Below are 19,013 nucleotides of genomic sequence, written 5' to 3'. Positions count from 1 at the left end.
AGATGATCATAATATAAATTTATTTAATTAAATAAATATCATAGTTATTTTAAATTAAATGAAATAATTACATTATTAATTTGATCAAAGTAAAAGTTTAATATTTACACCCAAATTTTCTACTTCAACTAGTTTATTTCTAATAGGTAAATAGTTTAACAAACTTTTGGCTCTGTCTGCATCACCACAGAGGGGTTCTTTTCTACTAAAATAATGCTTGTATTGAACTTCCAATATTTCATCTCCATATTTAAAGATTTTCTCTCTTCTTCCATTTTTCATTTTCTCACATTTCTTCTTTACAATCCCTTGCCAATGTGGTATGTGGTATGTGTTCTGTAACAAAATTCAGATTTAATACTTTTTTATATGACGTTCCAAAATAGTGAAGATCATTTAAGTGAGTAAGACATTGTGGTTATAGGCCTATGATTTTCTCCTAGAAAAAAATCAACTTCTCCATTTATTTGATTTGTTAAATGAGATCGGAAAAACCTAAGATGATTGATATTGATATTTTCGTTTCCAACCAACTTTCATAAGCACTTGAGATTGATCTTCCCTCTTCCGGCCCAACTTATTCAACACAACACTAGCCATCAATTAAATTTCATAAAATTAAATCACAAATTTATGTACTTATTTATAAGTTTATCTTTTAGAAGTTCACATTTAAATAAAAAGATTTGAATTTATTTAAATATTTGTTGTCAATAACATGCATAAAATGAACTTAAAATTTAATTGAATTGTTAAATTTTTTGAATAATTTTGATTGTTGAGGTAGAAATTTGGTGTATGAGTAATGTGATACTGTGAGGAAAGCTTTCAATTTTATTCTTAACAAACTAGTACTGAGCAAAGAAAGTTTGTCAAGTGTATTTTCATCTAGATTTTACAAAACTTGTTCACTAAATAAATTTATTTTTAATATGTTTATAATATAAATTAACTTAATTTAATATATAATATATTTATTTTATATTAAATTCAATACTTACATCTAATTCCGATCAAAATAATTTTTTAATATTCATATTCAAATTTTAATACTTTAGCTATTCCAATTGTTAATAAATAGCCTAGCAAATTTCATGCCCTAACTGCATTACAATAGAAGGTTCTTTTCTGCTTGGAAGAAAGTCTAGATTAGACCTCCCCAATTTCATCTTCTATATCTAGAGATTTTCTCTTTTCTTCTATTCTTCATTTTCTCACATTTTTTCTGCAATCTTTTGCCCAAGTGGTATGAGACTGATAATAAATTCAGATTCAATACTTTGTTACATGACATCCCAACATAGTGAAAATCATTTAAATGAGCAAGACATTGTAGTTATAGGTCTATGGATTTCTATGAGAAAAAAAAATCCAATTCTTCATCTATTTGATTTGGTATGTGATATTAGAAAAAAATAAGATGATTGAGATTGATCTTCCCTCTTCTAACACAATTTGTTGAACATATGAGATTGTTCTTCCCTCTTCCATCCCTATTCATTGAATAAAAAATTAACCATCAATGGACTCTCATAAAATTGATTCACAGATTAATATATTAAATTATGATTTAATCTATTAGAAAATCATATCTATATAAAAAGTTTTGAATTTATTTAATTTACTTTATTACCAATAAGATGCATTAAATCAACTTAAAACTTAATTGAATTGTTAAATATTTTGGAAAAAAACTGAATATTGAGGTACATATTTAATGCATGAGTAATGTGATACTTTGAGAACAACTTCCAGTTTATTCTCAACTAACTAGCACTATGAGAATAAATCTAACCACAACTATTCTCATCTAATTATTATAAAACTTATCAAATAATTACATTTATTTCTTAAATGATTATAATCCACATTTAATTAATTAAATTATTTATTATAGTTATTTTAAATTAAAAATAATAATTAAATTTTTATTTCAATCATAATAATGTTTGAATATTCATACCCAAAATTTCCACTTTTTCTAATCTGATTATTAATAGGTAGAAAAACTAGCAAACTTCAAGCCCCGCTCGGATTAGCATGGAGAAATTATTTCATACGGACACCGCATGCAAAGATGCATGCGGTGGCTGATCTCCACCGCCGATAAAAAAAAAGTTAAAAGTGTGGCCCACTGAAATACATCTTTGCTGCATCTCTGCATGTGGTGTCCATATGAAATACTTTTTCATTAGCGTGGGGGTGTTCTTTTTTGCTAGAAAAAATACAGTATAAAATTTCTCATTTTTCATCTCTAAATTTAGAGATTTTCCATCTCCTTCTATTTTTTATTTCTTCTAGGTCAATTAATTGAATAAATCACTAGCCATCAATGAATTCTCATAAAATTGAATCACAAATTTTGTTAATTAATCTATAAGTTAATATAACAAAACTTCATATCTAAATCATAAGTTTTGAACTTATTTAAATTACCTTTTTATCAATAGGATCCATTAAATTAAACTAAAAAGTAACTGAATTGTTTTTTTTTTATTTGAAAGAAATTTGAATATTGAGGTACATATTTGATCTATGAGATAATGCCATACTTTGATAACAACTTTGAACTTTATTCTCAACTAACTAGCATCAAGAGAAAAAATTTAGGAAATACCATTTTTATCTAAATTTTATAAAACTTGTTTACTATTTTGATTTATTTTTTATGATTATAATATAAATAAATTAATTAAATATTAATTAAAATTTTTTTAAATTAAGTATAATAATTACATCATTATTTTGATAAAAAAATTTGAATATTCATACTCAAATTTCTTACTTCAACTAATCCAATTTTTAATAAATAGCCTAGTAAACTTCAAGTCCTGTCTACATCAGTATAGGGGGTATTCATTTTTGCTGGAAGAATGCCTGTATTAGACTTCCCCTCATTCATCTCCATATTTAGAGGTTTTCTCTCTTCTTCTACATTTTATTTTCTCACATTTCTTCTTAAATAATTTGGTTAGGGGGTATGAGGCCGTTAAAAAAATTCGGATTCAATACTTTGTTATATGACATTCTAAAATAATGAAAATCATTTAAGTGAGCAAGACATTATGGTTACAGGTCTATGTATTTCTTTAGAAAAAAATCCACTTCTTCATTTATTTAATTTGGTATGTGAGATGATTGAGATCGATCTTCCTTCTTACAGCCTAATTTATTGAACACAATAATAGCCATCATTCTCATAAAATTGAATCACAAATTTATATATTAATCTATTATAACTTCATATCTAAGTCAAATATCTTGAAGTTATTTAAGTTGCTTTGTTACCAATAAGATGCACTAAATGCAAATGAAAATTAATTGTATTGTTAATTTTTTTTTTGAAATTTTTGAATGTTGAGGTATATATTTGATGTATGAGCAATATGATAGTTTGAGAACAATTTTCAACTTTATTCTTAAGAAACAAGCACTAAGAGAAGAAATTGAGGCAAGAGTACTTTCATCTAAGTTTCATAAAACTTGGTTACTAATTTAATTTATATTTAAGAAACATTCACTTCTACATTTTTTGATTTGGTATGTGAGATGAGAAAAAGTTAGGTGATTGAGATTGATCTTCCCTCTTCTAACCCATGTTTTGAATAAATGTGATTGATCTTCCTCTTCCAACCCAGGCTATTAATCACAACACTAGCCATCAATGGATTCTCATAAAATTAAATCACAAATTTATACATTAATTTATAAGTTAATATATTAGAACTTCATTATCTAAATCAAAAGTTTTGAATTTATTTAAATTGCTTTGTTATCAATAAGATGAATTAGATCAACTAAAAAATTAATTGAATTGTTAGGTTTCTTGAAAAAAATTGAATGTAGAGGTATACATTTGATATATGAGTAATGTGATACATTGAGAAACAATCAATTTTGTTCTTAATTAGTACTGAGAAAAGAAATCCAAGGAAGAATATTCTCATCTAAATTTTATAAAACGTAATTTAATATATATTTAATGTGATTATAATATGAATTTATTTAATTAAATATTTATTATAATTATTTTAGATTAAATATAATAATTATGTGACTATTTTGATTAAAATAAGATTTGAATATTCACATTCAAATTTTTTTCTTCAGCAAATCCAATTGTTAGTAGTTAAATAACCTAGCATACGAGTGGCAATCGCGAGCGTTTCTCAGCCTCTTCTACCATCCCTTCTCGTCGCAGAGATTATCCGCTCCGCCGTCGACTCCGCCGCTCTATCTTGCTGCACTGTGAGATAGCTAACCGTAAAAGATTTCCTTTCTCTAGGTAAGCTGCATTCTTTGTTCTTCTCTGTTTATCTTCATCTCTCGTTATCCCGTCCCGCCCCCTGCTGCCGCTGCTTAATTTCTCTTCGACTAAGTTCTACTTCTCATCGCTACGGATCTTTCCGGCTAGAAGAATCTGACACACACACTCTATTGGCTTTCTCGTACCGAAGCCCTCGGAGTCACAGTTGTTTTCTAATGCTGGCTGCATCTTTTTCTTCTTTTGCTTCGTTAGATTCATTTGCTTGAGCCGCTTTCTTTTTTCGTTGCTACTGTTGATATTTCTCATGGGATTGATGAATACTTATTTCAGGGGAAGGGATCAAAATGATTAACGGTTTGTTTCTCTAGAATATGCTGATTTATGAATTAAAAATGTCGTGTACGTGCATAAGGAGGGCTGTGAATTTTTTCTTGGTAGAAAAAATGTCGTGTATGTGCATAAGGAGGGCTGTGAATTTTTTCTTGGTAGATCTAAAATTATTTAGTCCTTGGGTCAATTGTTGGATCTTATTGAAGTCAATGAGAGGAGCCAAGCCTGCTTAGGTCAAACGTGGATTTAGTCAATCTTGTGCAATGTTGACTTCTGATAATAAACTATGTATTTGAAAAGTTATACAAATATATTCATTTATGTAATTTGTTTGAAATGATTGTATTGTGTATGCGCCACAGTCAAATATATTGATGTATGTAATTTGTTTGAAATGATTTTATTTGGAATTTTACCTTAGAAGATCAATAATTTATTAAGTTGGTCAATTTTTTACTCAAATTGAATTGAGGTCAAAATTAATGAGCCACAGTCAACTTGAGTCAAGTTCTGATCTTGCCAACCTGTAACTTAACTTGGCTTGCATGCGAGTTGATCAAATGACTTTTTTGTTGATCTTGAACTGTTTAGGATTTAATTAAGATACCAAATTTAACAAATTTATGCATAAATTTCACAATTAGAGAAGCCATGTAAGCCACAAGATTGAAGAGAAATTGAGCTTATTAACCTTATTTTTTTAGTTTTAGGTGAAAAAATTAATTATGATCTTACTATGTTAATTATATTATTATTTGTTCAAAATACACACTTTTTGATTAGTTGGAAATAAAGTTGTGATTGAACAGAATTCAATGCTTTTAATGCTAAATATAAAAAAATATATTAATTGAAAAATGGAAAATTTGCGACTGACAAGAAACTAGTGATGATATTGTGGAATAGGGATAAATGATGTTGATAGATATGCTTATTTTATATTGGTTACAGATGCTGTCATAATTTTAATAAACATCATACTTATTCTATCTTTACTTTTGAAATTTTTGGAAACATATATTGTGATCTCATGCTGATTTAAAGGAATTTGCGAAGGCTAATGCTATCTTTATGAAATAATTTTACAATTTTATAGTGTTTCACTATATATCAAAAGTATTTCCCTCATAACTCATTAGTAAGTTTTGAGTGCATTGCAGAAATTTTGTTGTCACATTTTATAATACAAATTCATAGTACAAGTAAAAATTAGGTGCTTGCATTTCACTGCATTAGCTTATTTCAAACAGTGGTAACTTGGTGCATCCTATGAATTCTGCCAGACTTAATATTGCATTTATTGTAGATAGGTTAACTACGTACAGAAGAAATTTTGATAATGAAAATTTGTTTCTATTATGATAGGGCATTGAAATATCTTAGAATAATATATTTTATTAACTTCTTTTTATGTGTTAGGGCGTGTTTCAATTATGTTTGCGCTTCTTCATTACAATGCTATTTATTTTGTAAGAGTTTATATCTCTACAACATAATATTGAAAAAATTGCCAAATAATGTGATAATTCCATTTTTCTTTTAGTTTAGAAAGGAACCTAATTGTTTATCCTGAAAGTTACAAATAAGAAAGTGGTAAATGTTGTTTATAATAGGGATAATTCTTATGCAAGTTGTGGAAGTAACAAATTGTGCAAGCACAACCTATGGAATGGTGATATGTGCTAAAAAGTTTTACCACTAAGGCTCTAACTAGTTGAGATATCCTTAGATTGCATTGAGAGTTCCTTGTTTCTGTTTAGGATAGTGTATGTCTGTATCTGGGGATGATTCTTATGCAAGTTGTGGAAGTAACAAATGATGCAAGCACAACCTATGGAATGGTGTTATGTGCTAAAAAGTTTTACCACCAAGGCTCTAACTAGTTGAGATATCCTTATATTGCATTGAGAGTTCCTTGTTTCTGTTTAGGATAGTGTATGTCTGTATCTGTGATAAAAAAAGTTGAGCATGTTTTTTATTTACTTTTGGTAGTTATCATGTGGATTGTTCTTTTAGTTGTGCACATTTGAAGCAGTCTCCAATATAAACATAGAATTGGAGTTTCTCCTTATGAGAGCTTAGGTGTGTTTTGTTGAGCTTTCACTTCAGAATTGTCATAAGGAGAAAATGAGCCAAATTAATTCGAACAACTCTCCTTTGAGGATATAGTGTGGGTGACAAGACTATAATTCACACTGGAGGACTAAAGTTTATGCAAACATAGTTCATTATTTATTTGCAGTTTAGTTTTAAATTTTCTCTTACTGTAGTCTTATTTGTTAAATTTATTGAAACTATGGAGAATTGTCATATATGTTGTAGCCTAATTCTCAAAAGATAAGAATGACTATTTTATATGTTTTAGCCAGCATTGCTCAGTTCAAATACTTTGTTTTCTGCCAAATTAAGATATCATTGGAAGGTAAGCGTCAAACTCTCAGCTTAAGTTTAATGGAAGAAGGGAAATCCAAATATCAATAAGATGTGAAAACAGAAATCTTTCTTGAACCATCCATATGTGAGAAATGATAGGAAAAAGAAGGGAAATAAAAAAAAAAATACAAAAAATTGAAGTTTGATTGTTATAGCCTTTATAGCAATCTTATATTTGGCTGACTTGCAAGACTTGGCATAGTCTCTTGGCATCATTTAAGACTTCGGCACAAGCAGAAAAGCATTCCGCTTTATAAAAAAAAGTCTTAGAAGAACTTTGTCACTATGATTAAAAAAAAAAAAAAAACGTTGAAGTTTGACTGTTGTAGCCTTTCTAGCAATCTTTTATTTGGCTGACTTGAAAGACTTCACTCAGCTCCTGTCTGCAATTAAAACCTCGGCACAGGCTGAGGAGGATTCCTCTTTAAAGAAGAAGTCTTAGAAAACTGTCTGTTTGGTGCAGCTGTGTGAAAACAGCGGTGGGTCAACTGTTTATGAAAAAATGACCATTGTGCCCCTGTTTGCTAAAACTATTTAAAAGAAGACTATAACAACCACATTTTTTAAACTTCAGAAGCTGAAATTCATTTCTAAGCAGAATTTATTTTTAAACAGAGCAAAAAGTTTAGGTACACCATTGACTTAATAGTGAGCCCCGAAAATGAGATCAATTCATGAGAAAAAATTCATTTATTATGAAGGCAAAATAAATCAGGGTCCAAGAACAGAGAAATAAACTTCACGAACGGGTACAGAAGTAATTTTTCCCATCAAATTGTCATGACATCCAAGTTATTTGTTTTTGTTGTTCGATAGTTAATTTCTTATATACTAAAAAACTATACTGAGCTTGCCAACAACAATATATAGAAGGGAGGGAACATTTGACTTTAAATGACTCGTAATAGTCAATTTTTGGAGAAATGAAGCCAATATAATATTTCAAACCAATATAAAAACTCAAGAACATATGTTAAAATATAAAAATATCATGGAAATAACAGTTATCCTCATATATGCCCTCACAAGAATGGATTGCCCAAGCTCCTTTGTCACCAATGCATTAGAAGAGTAGACATAAAAGTGGAGAAGTGGAGAATCAAAAGCTCAGATTTGTTTTTGCTCCAAAAAAAAGCATATCCAACTAATTCCAAACAATGATTGACTTCCAAGAGAGAGATTTCACCATCTCTGAATAATAAAAAAGTAAATGTGTGCATGTGTGTGACTATATATATCCAACTAATTCCTTGGAATTATGTATAAGATTTATGTGCTATGTATGTAAAGCTTGAGACATACATAGAAAATTACATTGAAAATTACATTGCAATCATAATGGAAAAAATAACTTGCAGTTCAAAGCAGCCTTCTACTCGATATTTTGCATCTTCATTTTCTTGAGCTTAGGAGGCAAATAGGGCAACTCTAACAAAATTAGGCTAGTTATCAAGGAAGAGTTCAGTTAAGCAAGGAAAGAAACTATCACTTGCTGCTGCACTTGCTCCATCAAACCAATCCTCCAATACTTGTAATCCCTAAATATTTAGCACCTCCAATGATGGAAACACATAAACCTTTGCATTCCAATGGAATTTTCAATCAAGTTGCTTTGCTTTTGGCATATTACAAAGGTACTCCAATGTAAGCAGACAAAAACTAATATAAATTGAAACTTATATAAAGGAGAAATGGAAAGAACAAGCCATCTAAATGCATTTTGGCTAGGAAAACAGATTATGTATATGATTGTAAACTCCATTGGAATGCATGGGGAAGCTGGAATGGAAACCTAGTAAACAATTAACAGTATGAGCTGCTACAATAACAAACTTAGCTCTACGTAATGTAGGAATACACATTCGAATAACTTACATCCAGAAAATAGTAGAAAATTGAATTCAAACCTGCATTGTATATTCATTTCGCAGAGCTAACAACTAAACTTTGCTTTCTTACATTTACACCACTCAAATCATCCATATCGCATAAAAAAATATCATATCCCAAACTTCACATAAATGAATTGTATGGTATGTAAATATATAAGATTTCTGTGCTAAAAAACATACGTAAATATATAAGAATTCTGCGCTAAAATTGCGCTAAAAAACATATGTAAAAACAAATTCATGTACTGCAAAATCAATATAATAGCATGTGCTGCCATTGTGTGCTCCATGCATGTGCTGCAAAACCAATATAGATGTGCATTTGCTAAAAGATGCAACCAACCCATCTAAACTACATTATAAGAAGAAAGAAAGCTATTTTCAGATTTTATTTCAACGGTGAACAAACTGCTGCAGAGGTTGTCCCTACTTTTCTTCTCAATTTACTTTCTTATAAATGCAAATTCATGAACTTAAAACTATCTCATTCATAGACATACTATCTCATCAGTTATTCGTTCCCTCAGCTCTTTCATCTCGCTTGCACCTTCCCCATCTATAGTGAAGAGGAGAAAAGAAAATTGTCCTTTAAAAAAAACAGCTCATATCAAAAACAAGTTTCAACATATATGGATCCCAAGTTAGTTGAACTAGTTTCTTCGGAATTTGGAAGCATATGGATAGTAATTATGTATAACATGCCACCCAATTCCTATGTGTTTACATATCTAACACCAAAAGTTTGATTTTTTTTATATTAATACCAACCATATCCTTCTTATCACATAAAGAATACCACTAATTTAACTTTTAAAAAGCCAAGTACACCTTTTTATGCATGAGCAAGATGGCTGTATGAAAAAAAGTTGAAGTTAAAGCAATAAAAACAACTTTTTGGTAAACAAATTTGACCCATTTTTGGCCTACCACAATCGAATAATAGAGAAAACATGGCTTGGCAAACCAGTACCAGAGAAAACATGGCTTTTAAAATTTTCAAATAAACCCTTCGTTCCATTAAGGTATTTAATTAATGAAGGTTTACATGCAGAACACACAATTCCTATTTAGTTACATATTTATCATGTAAACTTCAATTTTTAAGTGTACATCACCTCAGGTATTTTAACAATAAATGCTGCAGGAATCAGGATATCAGGATTTCTCATAAGCAAATACCAAGTATTATCTTAAAAACACGAAAGGGAAACTAGATCAAACATCAGCGTAGAAATCCATTAAAACCATCTCATTTGTACAAAGCTACTCAATTATGAATTGTAAGATTTTTTTTCTTAGAAACATCATCTTTTCTCCTAAAAAAGTAATTGCTGTTTTTTTTACATCATACTAACTCGATTGACACATTGCAGACATTTGAAGGCTCTAAATAGTAAAAAACTTGAGGACAAAGATAGAGCTACAAACACAAGTTTTTTTTCTTCTAATTGGCAAGTGAACCAAAGCTTGCAACATGGAATATGAAAGATTAGTGTAGCATGAAAGATTAGTGTAGCATAAAAGTAAAAAAAGTAAAGTTTAGGTGTTAGATATGCAAATACATTGGAATTGGGTGGCATTTATGTTAAAACAAGATATATTCTAATAAGACCAACTTATACGATATAGAATTATCACCTATACTTGAAAAAGGAAATTACTTGAAAAATGAAACATAGAGAAGAAGTAAACAAGAAAGAAAAAAAAATAAAAAATGAATACAGTAAGTTCAAGATTCAAACCTATACATACTTTATCGGTTAAGGTCTCCATTCAGATCAGTACATAAAGTAAGCTTTCTTTTGTAAAGAAAATAAAAACGAATTACATGCCAGAGCTTCAGCAATTAAATGACTTTAAAATTCTCCATAAAGCTTCTAATTCCAGCATCTAAGCCAAGGTTTTCCGTAGTTTTGCTGTACCGTGAAACATTTGCCAAATAAGAACACAGAGAAGAAGAGAGAAACTCAAATAAACTAACAATGGGTTCGTTTACTAGTCTAGAATTAGTATAAGGAGTGTCAGACATAATTTAAAAGTGAGATTAGGAGAAATGAGAGAACCAAGAGGAGATGGAGGGATGCCAAACCCCATCTGAGAAAAAAAGGGCACAGTCTTTGCAGTAATAACTCTCAGAAATTTAGTTTCATGCATCCCAATCTTCGTCAAAGGGTAAAGGTTACGAAAACAGGATGTGAGATTTTTCATCGGCTATGGAGGGAGGTAACGCATATTGAACGAAATTTTGCTATTACACTATACCAGAAGGGAACGAGTGGAACCGAAGGAAAATGGAAAAGAGTGGTTACCTGCCTCGTGCTCCCTGGATTCGGCCCTGGTAGAGGAAGAGGAAACCGGGGTCGATGACACGAAATGGCGAGATGGCGCGGGACACAGGCGATAGATATGGCCAGCGCGGGAGACGAAACTTTGCGCCAAGGGCAAAAATAATATTTGTCGAGGGGAAAGCTGCTGGGACCGCGGGGTCGATCCCGCTTCCCGCTTTCCACCCTTTTTGGATTTCTTCCGCCGCGAAGCTGCGAGCCAAACGATGAGACTTTGCTGTTTGGGGCCGCAACGCGTCAAAAAAGCGGAGCCAAATGGAGCCTCAGTCTCCTGTCTGCAATTAAAACCTCGGCACAGGCTGAGGAGGATTCCTCTTTAAAGAAGAAGTTTTAGAAGAACTTTGTAACTCTTATATTTGTTACGTATTGTATATATGTATGTTTGTGATGAGTGCTTGACTTTTTGCACTCATTAACTTTCTGTTCTTTTTGTTTGTGCGCGTCTCAAAACAGCCACATCAACCTTTTTCACCTTTCAAAGTACTGCAACACAGTTAAAAAGGTTATTATATTTGGTCATATTTTAATCACTTTAAGTGCAAATTGAAACCCTTAAAACATGAAACATTTTGCAACCAGTTTTTGACTTCGTTCTTTTGACGTCAGAATATCAAAGAAAGATAAATGGATGTAAGGAGAGGATTGAGATGGTAAAGGGTGAAGTAATTGCTGATTCAATATTAAATGAGCTTCAAACTGAACTAGAGGAAAAAATACAGATGGAACACGTGCTTCGTCAAGAGCTTAGATAAGTACTCATCTAATTTTGAAAAAGATAATGGAAGTTTAAGCATATATCTAGTTAAGTATTCTTGACTGATTAATCTTTCTTGCTTTCAACACAGCAGTTGGTGACGAACTTGGTAATCTAGAGAAGCAACGAATTTCTTTTGAAGAACGCCAAAAACTTATGAACCAAAGAGAGAATGATGTACATAAGTCACAGTATGTCTAAAAATTGCAAGAGTAATTGCTTTTTCAAGTTTGAATTATCTTTTGGTTAATCCCACTAAGTGGGCAATTTAACACCCGACTAACAAAAGAAGTATTGATCTCACCAAAAGAGCTGCTTTGAGTTTTTGGTATAGTTCTTAGTTTATCCAATGCCTCTCGTGTCTCTACCCCATTATATTATATCTAAACGTGGAGCTGAAATTTTTTTGAAGTTTAGTATATTAAACGGCATGATTTAAGATCCTAAATGGGCAACGAGTGGTACTTGATAGACTTGTTCTATGTGTTGGACTCATAATCAGGCGTCTTTTGTTAGTTGCTGTAATTTCATGCAGAATTCCTGGAAAGGAACAGTATTAGAAGATGGGTAATAACTTGAACACGTGGAAATTGTCAATGAATTGCTTGTTTAGTTCCCTTGAGCTTTTGTTTTACACATCTAATGAGCTTTAGGTTAGCGACTCCCACACCTGTTGGTCTTAATAATAAAAGTGCTTAAAAAATAACCCATCCAATAAGTATTTTAATAATAACTTGAACACGTGGAAATTGTCCATGAATTGCTTGTTTAGTTCCCTCGAGCTTTCGTTTTACACATCTAATGAGCTTTACGTCAGTGACTCCCACACCTGTTGGTCTTAATAATCAAAGTGCTTAAAAAATAACACATCCAATAAGTATTTTAACATTATTTTCTTGTTCATCTTCAAAAAGAGTCGAGATGGGAGGTTCATTTTTCACTTTGCTTTCTAGGGAAGATACAACTCTTTCTTGTTCATGTTAAATAGAGACACTCATTTTCTTTCTCCTATTTCTTGAAGATTCAACCTCGTCTCTTCCTCTTTTGGGAGTTCACACTTTCTCCTTTTATTCAGGTCGAGACATGCCTTTGCATTTTCTCTTTTCATGGAAGATTTATTCTTGGTATTCTGATTTTTTGGGAAAGATGTGTGTTCATTGTGAGATCTATTTTATTTTTCCATAAAACTTAATTTTACTTCCCTCACTTTAGGATTAACTAAAACTTTCCACCCTCTTTTTTTGGATAGATTTTCTCATTGTTCCCTCTTTAGAGAAGATTTAACATTTTCTTTTTCATATTCAAGATCGAGTTAACTCTTCCTTTCCATTTGGGGAAAGAAGTTTGCTTCCTCCATTTTTGTATGGAAGAATCGACTCTGAACCCTTTTTTGAGGAGAGATGCATGAAGATTTTTTTCTATGTTTTAGAGCCTAAATTTTTTTTATACGACAACAACAACAAAGCCTTAATCCCACTATGTGGAGTCGGCTACATGAATCCTTTTTCTCCATTGCATCCTCTTTAGTGTCATATTTTCATATAATATTTTTTTTATAATGAAGAAAAATTTCTATGTAAGTTTTTTCAAGGGCTGATCTTTGCGATAGGGTTGTGGGGGTTAAAATGGGAAGCAACCCTTAAAAGACATCTAATTTGTATGAGTTACTTCATTAAGTTTATTTTGAGAATTTTATTGTATTTTTGGCATCCTTTTTTCTATAAAGAAATGGCAGGACTTTTATGTTGGGTTTGAGAAATTAGAGTAATAAGAAAAACCCCACAATAAACTTATTTTGAAATCTAAATTGATGATAATGTGATAGCCATAAATTTAGAAAACTTATAAATATTTATTGTTATTTTTTGTGTTAATATTATATTTTGTTTATTGGTTTTCTTATTTTTAATTTTTTTGTATTATTATTATTTTTTTTTTTGTTTTTTTTAATTGCTTACAATGATTTAAGTAGGTTTCCTCTAATTCCCAATAGTTTTTTTCATCTTCCTTTGCAAGGGTTGGTTAAGCCTCTCTATCTATTAGAATAGGTGTTCAATTTAATTTTCATCTTCAGTCAACTTTTCTTCTTTATGAAGGCACATTTGTTTTCTCTTTCATTCCTCTTCCTTCATTTGGGCGAGTCATTTGTTTTTTTTTTCTTAGTCAGGGAAGGGCCAACCTATGATTTGATATTTTTCCCTCCATCTATAGGGAGAGATGTGGATTGTTTCTTCCTAATTTATGGATGAAACAACTCAAACTCTTTTCCCCTTATAGGACCATTTGTTGAATGCACTATATTAATCTTCAAATAAACATCTAGGAGCATAACAAATAGATGTATAATGTAGATTGTGTGCTGCTTGAACAACTAAATAAGAAGAATATTGACAAGGGTTAAAGCCGCTAAAGATATACATGAATAAAAACAAGATCTTCCTCTCCATTTTTATATTCATAATCTTGGGATGAGTAGATGCTAAACAAAACAACAACAACAACAACAAACCTTTATCCCACTAAGTGGGTTCGGCTATATGAATCCTTTTTCTCCATTGCGTTCTATTGAGTGTTATATTTTCATTTAATTCTATTAGGATAGATGCCAAACACAATAAAAATAACATGGAGATTCAATTGAATGGAATCCTCCATATGAATAAAATTCATGGTTGCTCTTAACTCAGTTGGGGTGATCCTCTTCTACTCTATTGGTTTTCAATACTTAAGCTCTTCCATGCTTTGTTGAGATATTTTCCTTTTTGAATATGGATGTGAAAATTTTGTTACTCATTTTCTTTTCTTTTCCATTAGAAGCAAACCTAGATAATTTTTTTCCCCTCTTGAGCACCTATCAATGACTTCTTTTAGCCCTTGTAAGTAGACGAATTATGTTGCCTTAAAGGAGTGCGACTTCTTTATTAATTTTGGTGACCTCCAGAGATCACAAGTACAATTTTTATATTAAGCAGGCTACACGTACTTCTTAGTTCAAGTCACCACAAGTTTAGACTCCATTGTTGTAGATGCAATAGTAAGGACTTATTTAACTTTTGTCTTGTATAGGACTCTACGTAAGTAGTAAATGGAATTGGTGCAAGATCAATGGTCATCTTCTTTGATGCTTATTAAAGAAAAACACCATTGTTTACTCATTTAGGCTTTTAGTTTGAGAGGGCGTGTAATACCACCATTCGGTTCCAGCAAACGTTGAGAGAACGCCGACTGTTCGTTTGGCCTGTCGACTTCTCCGGAAATGCGACTACCGGAATGATAGTTATCTCCGTTTTCAAGACGCGATTTGGGAGCTCCTTTCCGGTGTTTCTTGGCAGCGTTCCACTGTTTTGGAAAATTTCCAAAATCATTGGAGTGGAGCAGCATCTCCAAATAAAGACAGCCTTCATCACCAAACCCACCAGTCCTCTCCCGGTATACGACCTCTTCACCGTCGTCAAGTTCTTTCACGGCCACCTCCTTCCCCTCCATCTCCTCTCCTGCCGCCCCTCCAACGACTCCTTTGAAATAGAAACAGAGCACGAACTAAGAAGCTTTTCGAAGTATTTGTTGATGGTAGACAGTCAAAAGGGGGACATTGAGAAACTTTTTTCACTTGCAAATGATCTTTATGAGATGCTCAATGATGGGAAGAATGTTGACAAACTGACGCAGTCCCTGGAAAATGCCAAGTCTCTTTGATCTTTCTGTGAGACTAATGTCAATGAAACTATTCCTATCATTGGAAGGTGAGAGTCAATCCTCTCAGGCAAAGTTTAATTCAAGAAGGAAAGTCTTTCTTGAACAATCCATGTGTGAGAAATGGAAGGAAAAAAAAAAGAACTAAAACGTTGAATTCTTATTTTTGTAGCCTTTCTAGCAATCTTTTTTTTTTTTGCTGACTTCAAAGACTTCACTCAATCTTATGGCTGCATTTAAAACTTTGACATGGGCTGAAGAGGATTCTGTAAGCTGGAGCCTTCACTTCCTCCAAACCATTTTTTAAAGATCTCAGTTTAAACGAACTTTTAAAAAAGGAGAAGCGGAGCCAGACCAAGCGTTACTGTCTTAATAATGTTCAATGCCAATTTTCCCTCATTGTTAAGCTTTTGTTGCTTCTAATGTAATTTGACCATGGTCTTAAGGCATACTTTTAAACCATTGACATTACAATTTAAATAATCTCAAATTTGCATTAAGAAGGATATATAGTTAGGATAATTACATGGTTTCTATTTAGAGATATTATTTTCATGTTCAAGCTTCTTTGCATTTAACTGAAGTGGTTGAAATACTATGCATCTTCTCAAGAGAGTTATTTGTTGTACCATTTTTAGATTCCTTCAAACAACCTCTGCAACTCAGACCACATTTTATCTAGCTAGAGGAGGAAACTGCGGGAAGGGATTGGGATTTTAACATTGATTAGTATTAAGATGGACCCATTTTTTTGTTATCTAATTTTGTTTCTTAAGATAATGTACTTTTAAGATTGAAGCAACCTATTCTTCCACGACTTCTCTAACTTTTAGTCAAATTTCTCCTCTATCTTCACTCATGTTCTCTTCCCTTCAGCATCTAGCTGGGATGCATGAACACCACTAGAAAGTAATTAGGATACTTGACTAGCTCATCCTTATCTTCATAAAATTCAGATGACAGAAAAAGAGGTGAAGTGAATTTGACCTCATATGTAGGATAGTAAGAGAGCTCGGAATGTTAAATGATTTAGGAAGAGATTGAGATTGCAAACTATATCATCAAATATTCCAGGGGCTTAAATTTCCTCCATCAAGAATTTCATGACTACCTTATGATATTGTCCTCAGATGGAGAAAGTATTGTTGATTTTCAAAATGCTTTCAAGAGCTCTAAGATATTGTCCTCAGATGGAGAAAGTAAAGGGTTTTGTTAGGCTTCTCTTAAAATTGCAACGTACATCACAGCAATGGCTCGACTACTATCTCAACTTATAATGAAGTGGTGCCCCTCCTATGTTGTATGAACTTTTGAGCTTGACTAAAGATTTTAAACTTTAGCTAATGAGCACATTTCCCTTACCATTCTACTTCATCTAGAAGAAGCTTCAAAGTTGCCTATAATGTACGGCTTCAAACATTAAGGTTAAACTAAGGCCCACGTAGTTCCATTTCCGACATGCTTCGGATGCATGTTGGGTGTTTGTCCCTGTCTTGAACATTACTGACACTGCACTGCTTTTCATTCAAGAGTGTTGGTACATCATTCTGCTATAACCAATATTTAATGTTCACTTGTAGGAAAGAAAAAGCCAAATTCACCATTTATGATGATGTTGGGGACCTGAAGTTGAGCTTTTTCAGTATGATGCAAACCAACTTAAGATTTTTAACCAGCTCTAGTTTAAGCGAAACACTCAACTCCACCCTAAATAATCCAAAGGCCAATATCTAATATTCACTCGTAAATGATGAATTTCTCCAAAACTAGTTTTCATTTTTTCATCTGTGGTGTGTTTGGTTTGTTTGACAAGATGATCTGCTCAATAAATGTTATATTCTCTTGGAGCAGTTCTTTCTGGCTAGATTGCTTCTAGAAGAATTCCAATGTCTCATTTGGTTGTTACAATGAGGTGTAGGCTGTCACGGTCCGGAATAGAGAGGATTAAGGTGCCATGAACGGAACCATGGATGCTAAAATAGTGATATGAGATTATTTTGACCAGTTGAAATTAGAACTGGATATTCTTTTGTTTTGACACAGCAGAAATACTCTGTACCACCGTAGCTACATCATTTTCGAAATGGGAGTTTCACACAACCTATACCTTGGAATTTTAACACAATTTTTTTGTCACATCTTGGCCGTTTTTATACATTGTAATAATCCTTCCTACGACATTCTATGGTGGCAGCCATGAAACTAGAATTTAAAACAGAGGGAAAGGGAAGGATGTTGAAATTTAGGAAGATCAAGAGCTTGTAGAGGGAAACGATATCCAAGTTTTTGTCTTTAAAGATGTCAGAAATGATCTTATTTGAGCCATGTCCATTTAAATTCCCGCCCCATTTCATACTATTTTGTACATTTGTACCTCTCTCTCATGCCCTCAAATGATAGTCAAAGCATCTGATAATTTGGGATGAAATATGTCTCGACTGGAAGGTCATGATCAATTCACACAATAGCCAGATCTAAGGGGTCCTCTCCTATGGTTTATTTCTATTGCATTTCATGTGTCACGCACATGGAACCTAGGTGATTATAGGCTCTCCAAGTGGCTGTGGCCATGATTTGGTTGTTGCAGAGATGGGAAGATCCAATGGAAGAAATCAGTGTTGATGCATAAGTCCAAAAAACGGTGCTCTACTTCCCGGCCATCCATGAATATAGAATAAGCTCTAATAGTTGAAGAGGGAGAAAGAGAGAAAAAAATCCTAGAAGTTTTCCACCTGTGCTTGCTGCCCCCTGTAGACTCATTCACTAGGCAGTCCACTCTCTCTTACTCGCTTTAAATACATTGTGTTTTATTTTTAAGTTTTCTTTTACTTTTCCTTACATGCCCTTATTTTACTCAATATTCTCACCTGACACCATGGGCCAAAACAGGCTTCAATACACCTAGACAAGATATATTTTATGGGGTGCTTGGTATGATGTTTGCTAACTTAGAAAGAAGCATTATGATAATTGAACAAAAAATATGCTGCTTAAAGAAATAATATTGATTTGAGCTAATGTCCAATTTTCTCTTCTGCAGGGATACACTTTCTATGTGCGCTTCTGTATTAGGGATTATTCCTGATCATACTAACAAGACAAAGATATCTGGATGTATCCTTTTTTCCATAACAGTCAGTAAGACCCCTCAGGTCAGGGTTCGGATCCCCTCTGGCACAGCAGGCCTTGAGGAGGTGGTACTCAAATTGTTAGACACATTAGGAGTGGCCGGGGGCTCGTATAATAGCCTTTGACCATTCCTTTCTTAATATATATATAAACTGCGGGAAGGGATTGGG

At 32.4% G+C, this 19,013-nt stretch overlaps 1 protein-coding gene across 1 annotated transcript in view; it reads left to right on the top strand.

Moving 5' to 3' along the window:
- Positions 1-6,940: 6,940 nt before the first annotated feature.
- The window catches only part of LOC110033401, a 12,663-nt gene continuing 590 nt past the window's right edge, over positions 6,941-19,013 (top strand). Inside the window, exons 1-4 of the mRNA XM_020737369.1 lie at positions 6,941-7,019; positions 11,874-12,015; positions 12,111-12,212; positions 18,755-18,828. Coding sequence (XP_020593028.1) covers positions 6,941-7,019; positions 11,874-12,015; positions 12,111-12,212; positions 18,755-18,828 — 397 coding nt within the window. The remainder of the gene's footprint in view (positions 7,020-11,873; positions 12,016-12,110; positions 12,213-18,754; positions 18,829-19,013) is intronic.

The sequence above is a fragment of the Phalaenopsis equestris genome, unplaced genomic scaffold, assembly GCF_001263595.1.
Source record: "Phalaenopsis equestris unplaced genomic scaffold, ASM126359v1 Scaffold001170, whole genome shotgun sequence".
Taxonomy (NCBI): domain Eukaryota; kingdom Viridiplantae; phylum Streptophyta; class Magnoliopsida; order Asparagales; family Orchidaceae; genus Phalaenopsis; species Phalaenopsis equestris.
The sequence above is the reverse complement of the archived record's forward strand: the minus strand, read 5'-3'. Positions and strand labels throughout refer to the sequence as shown.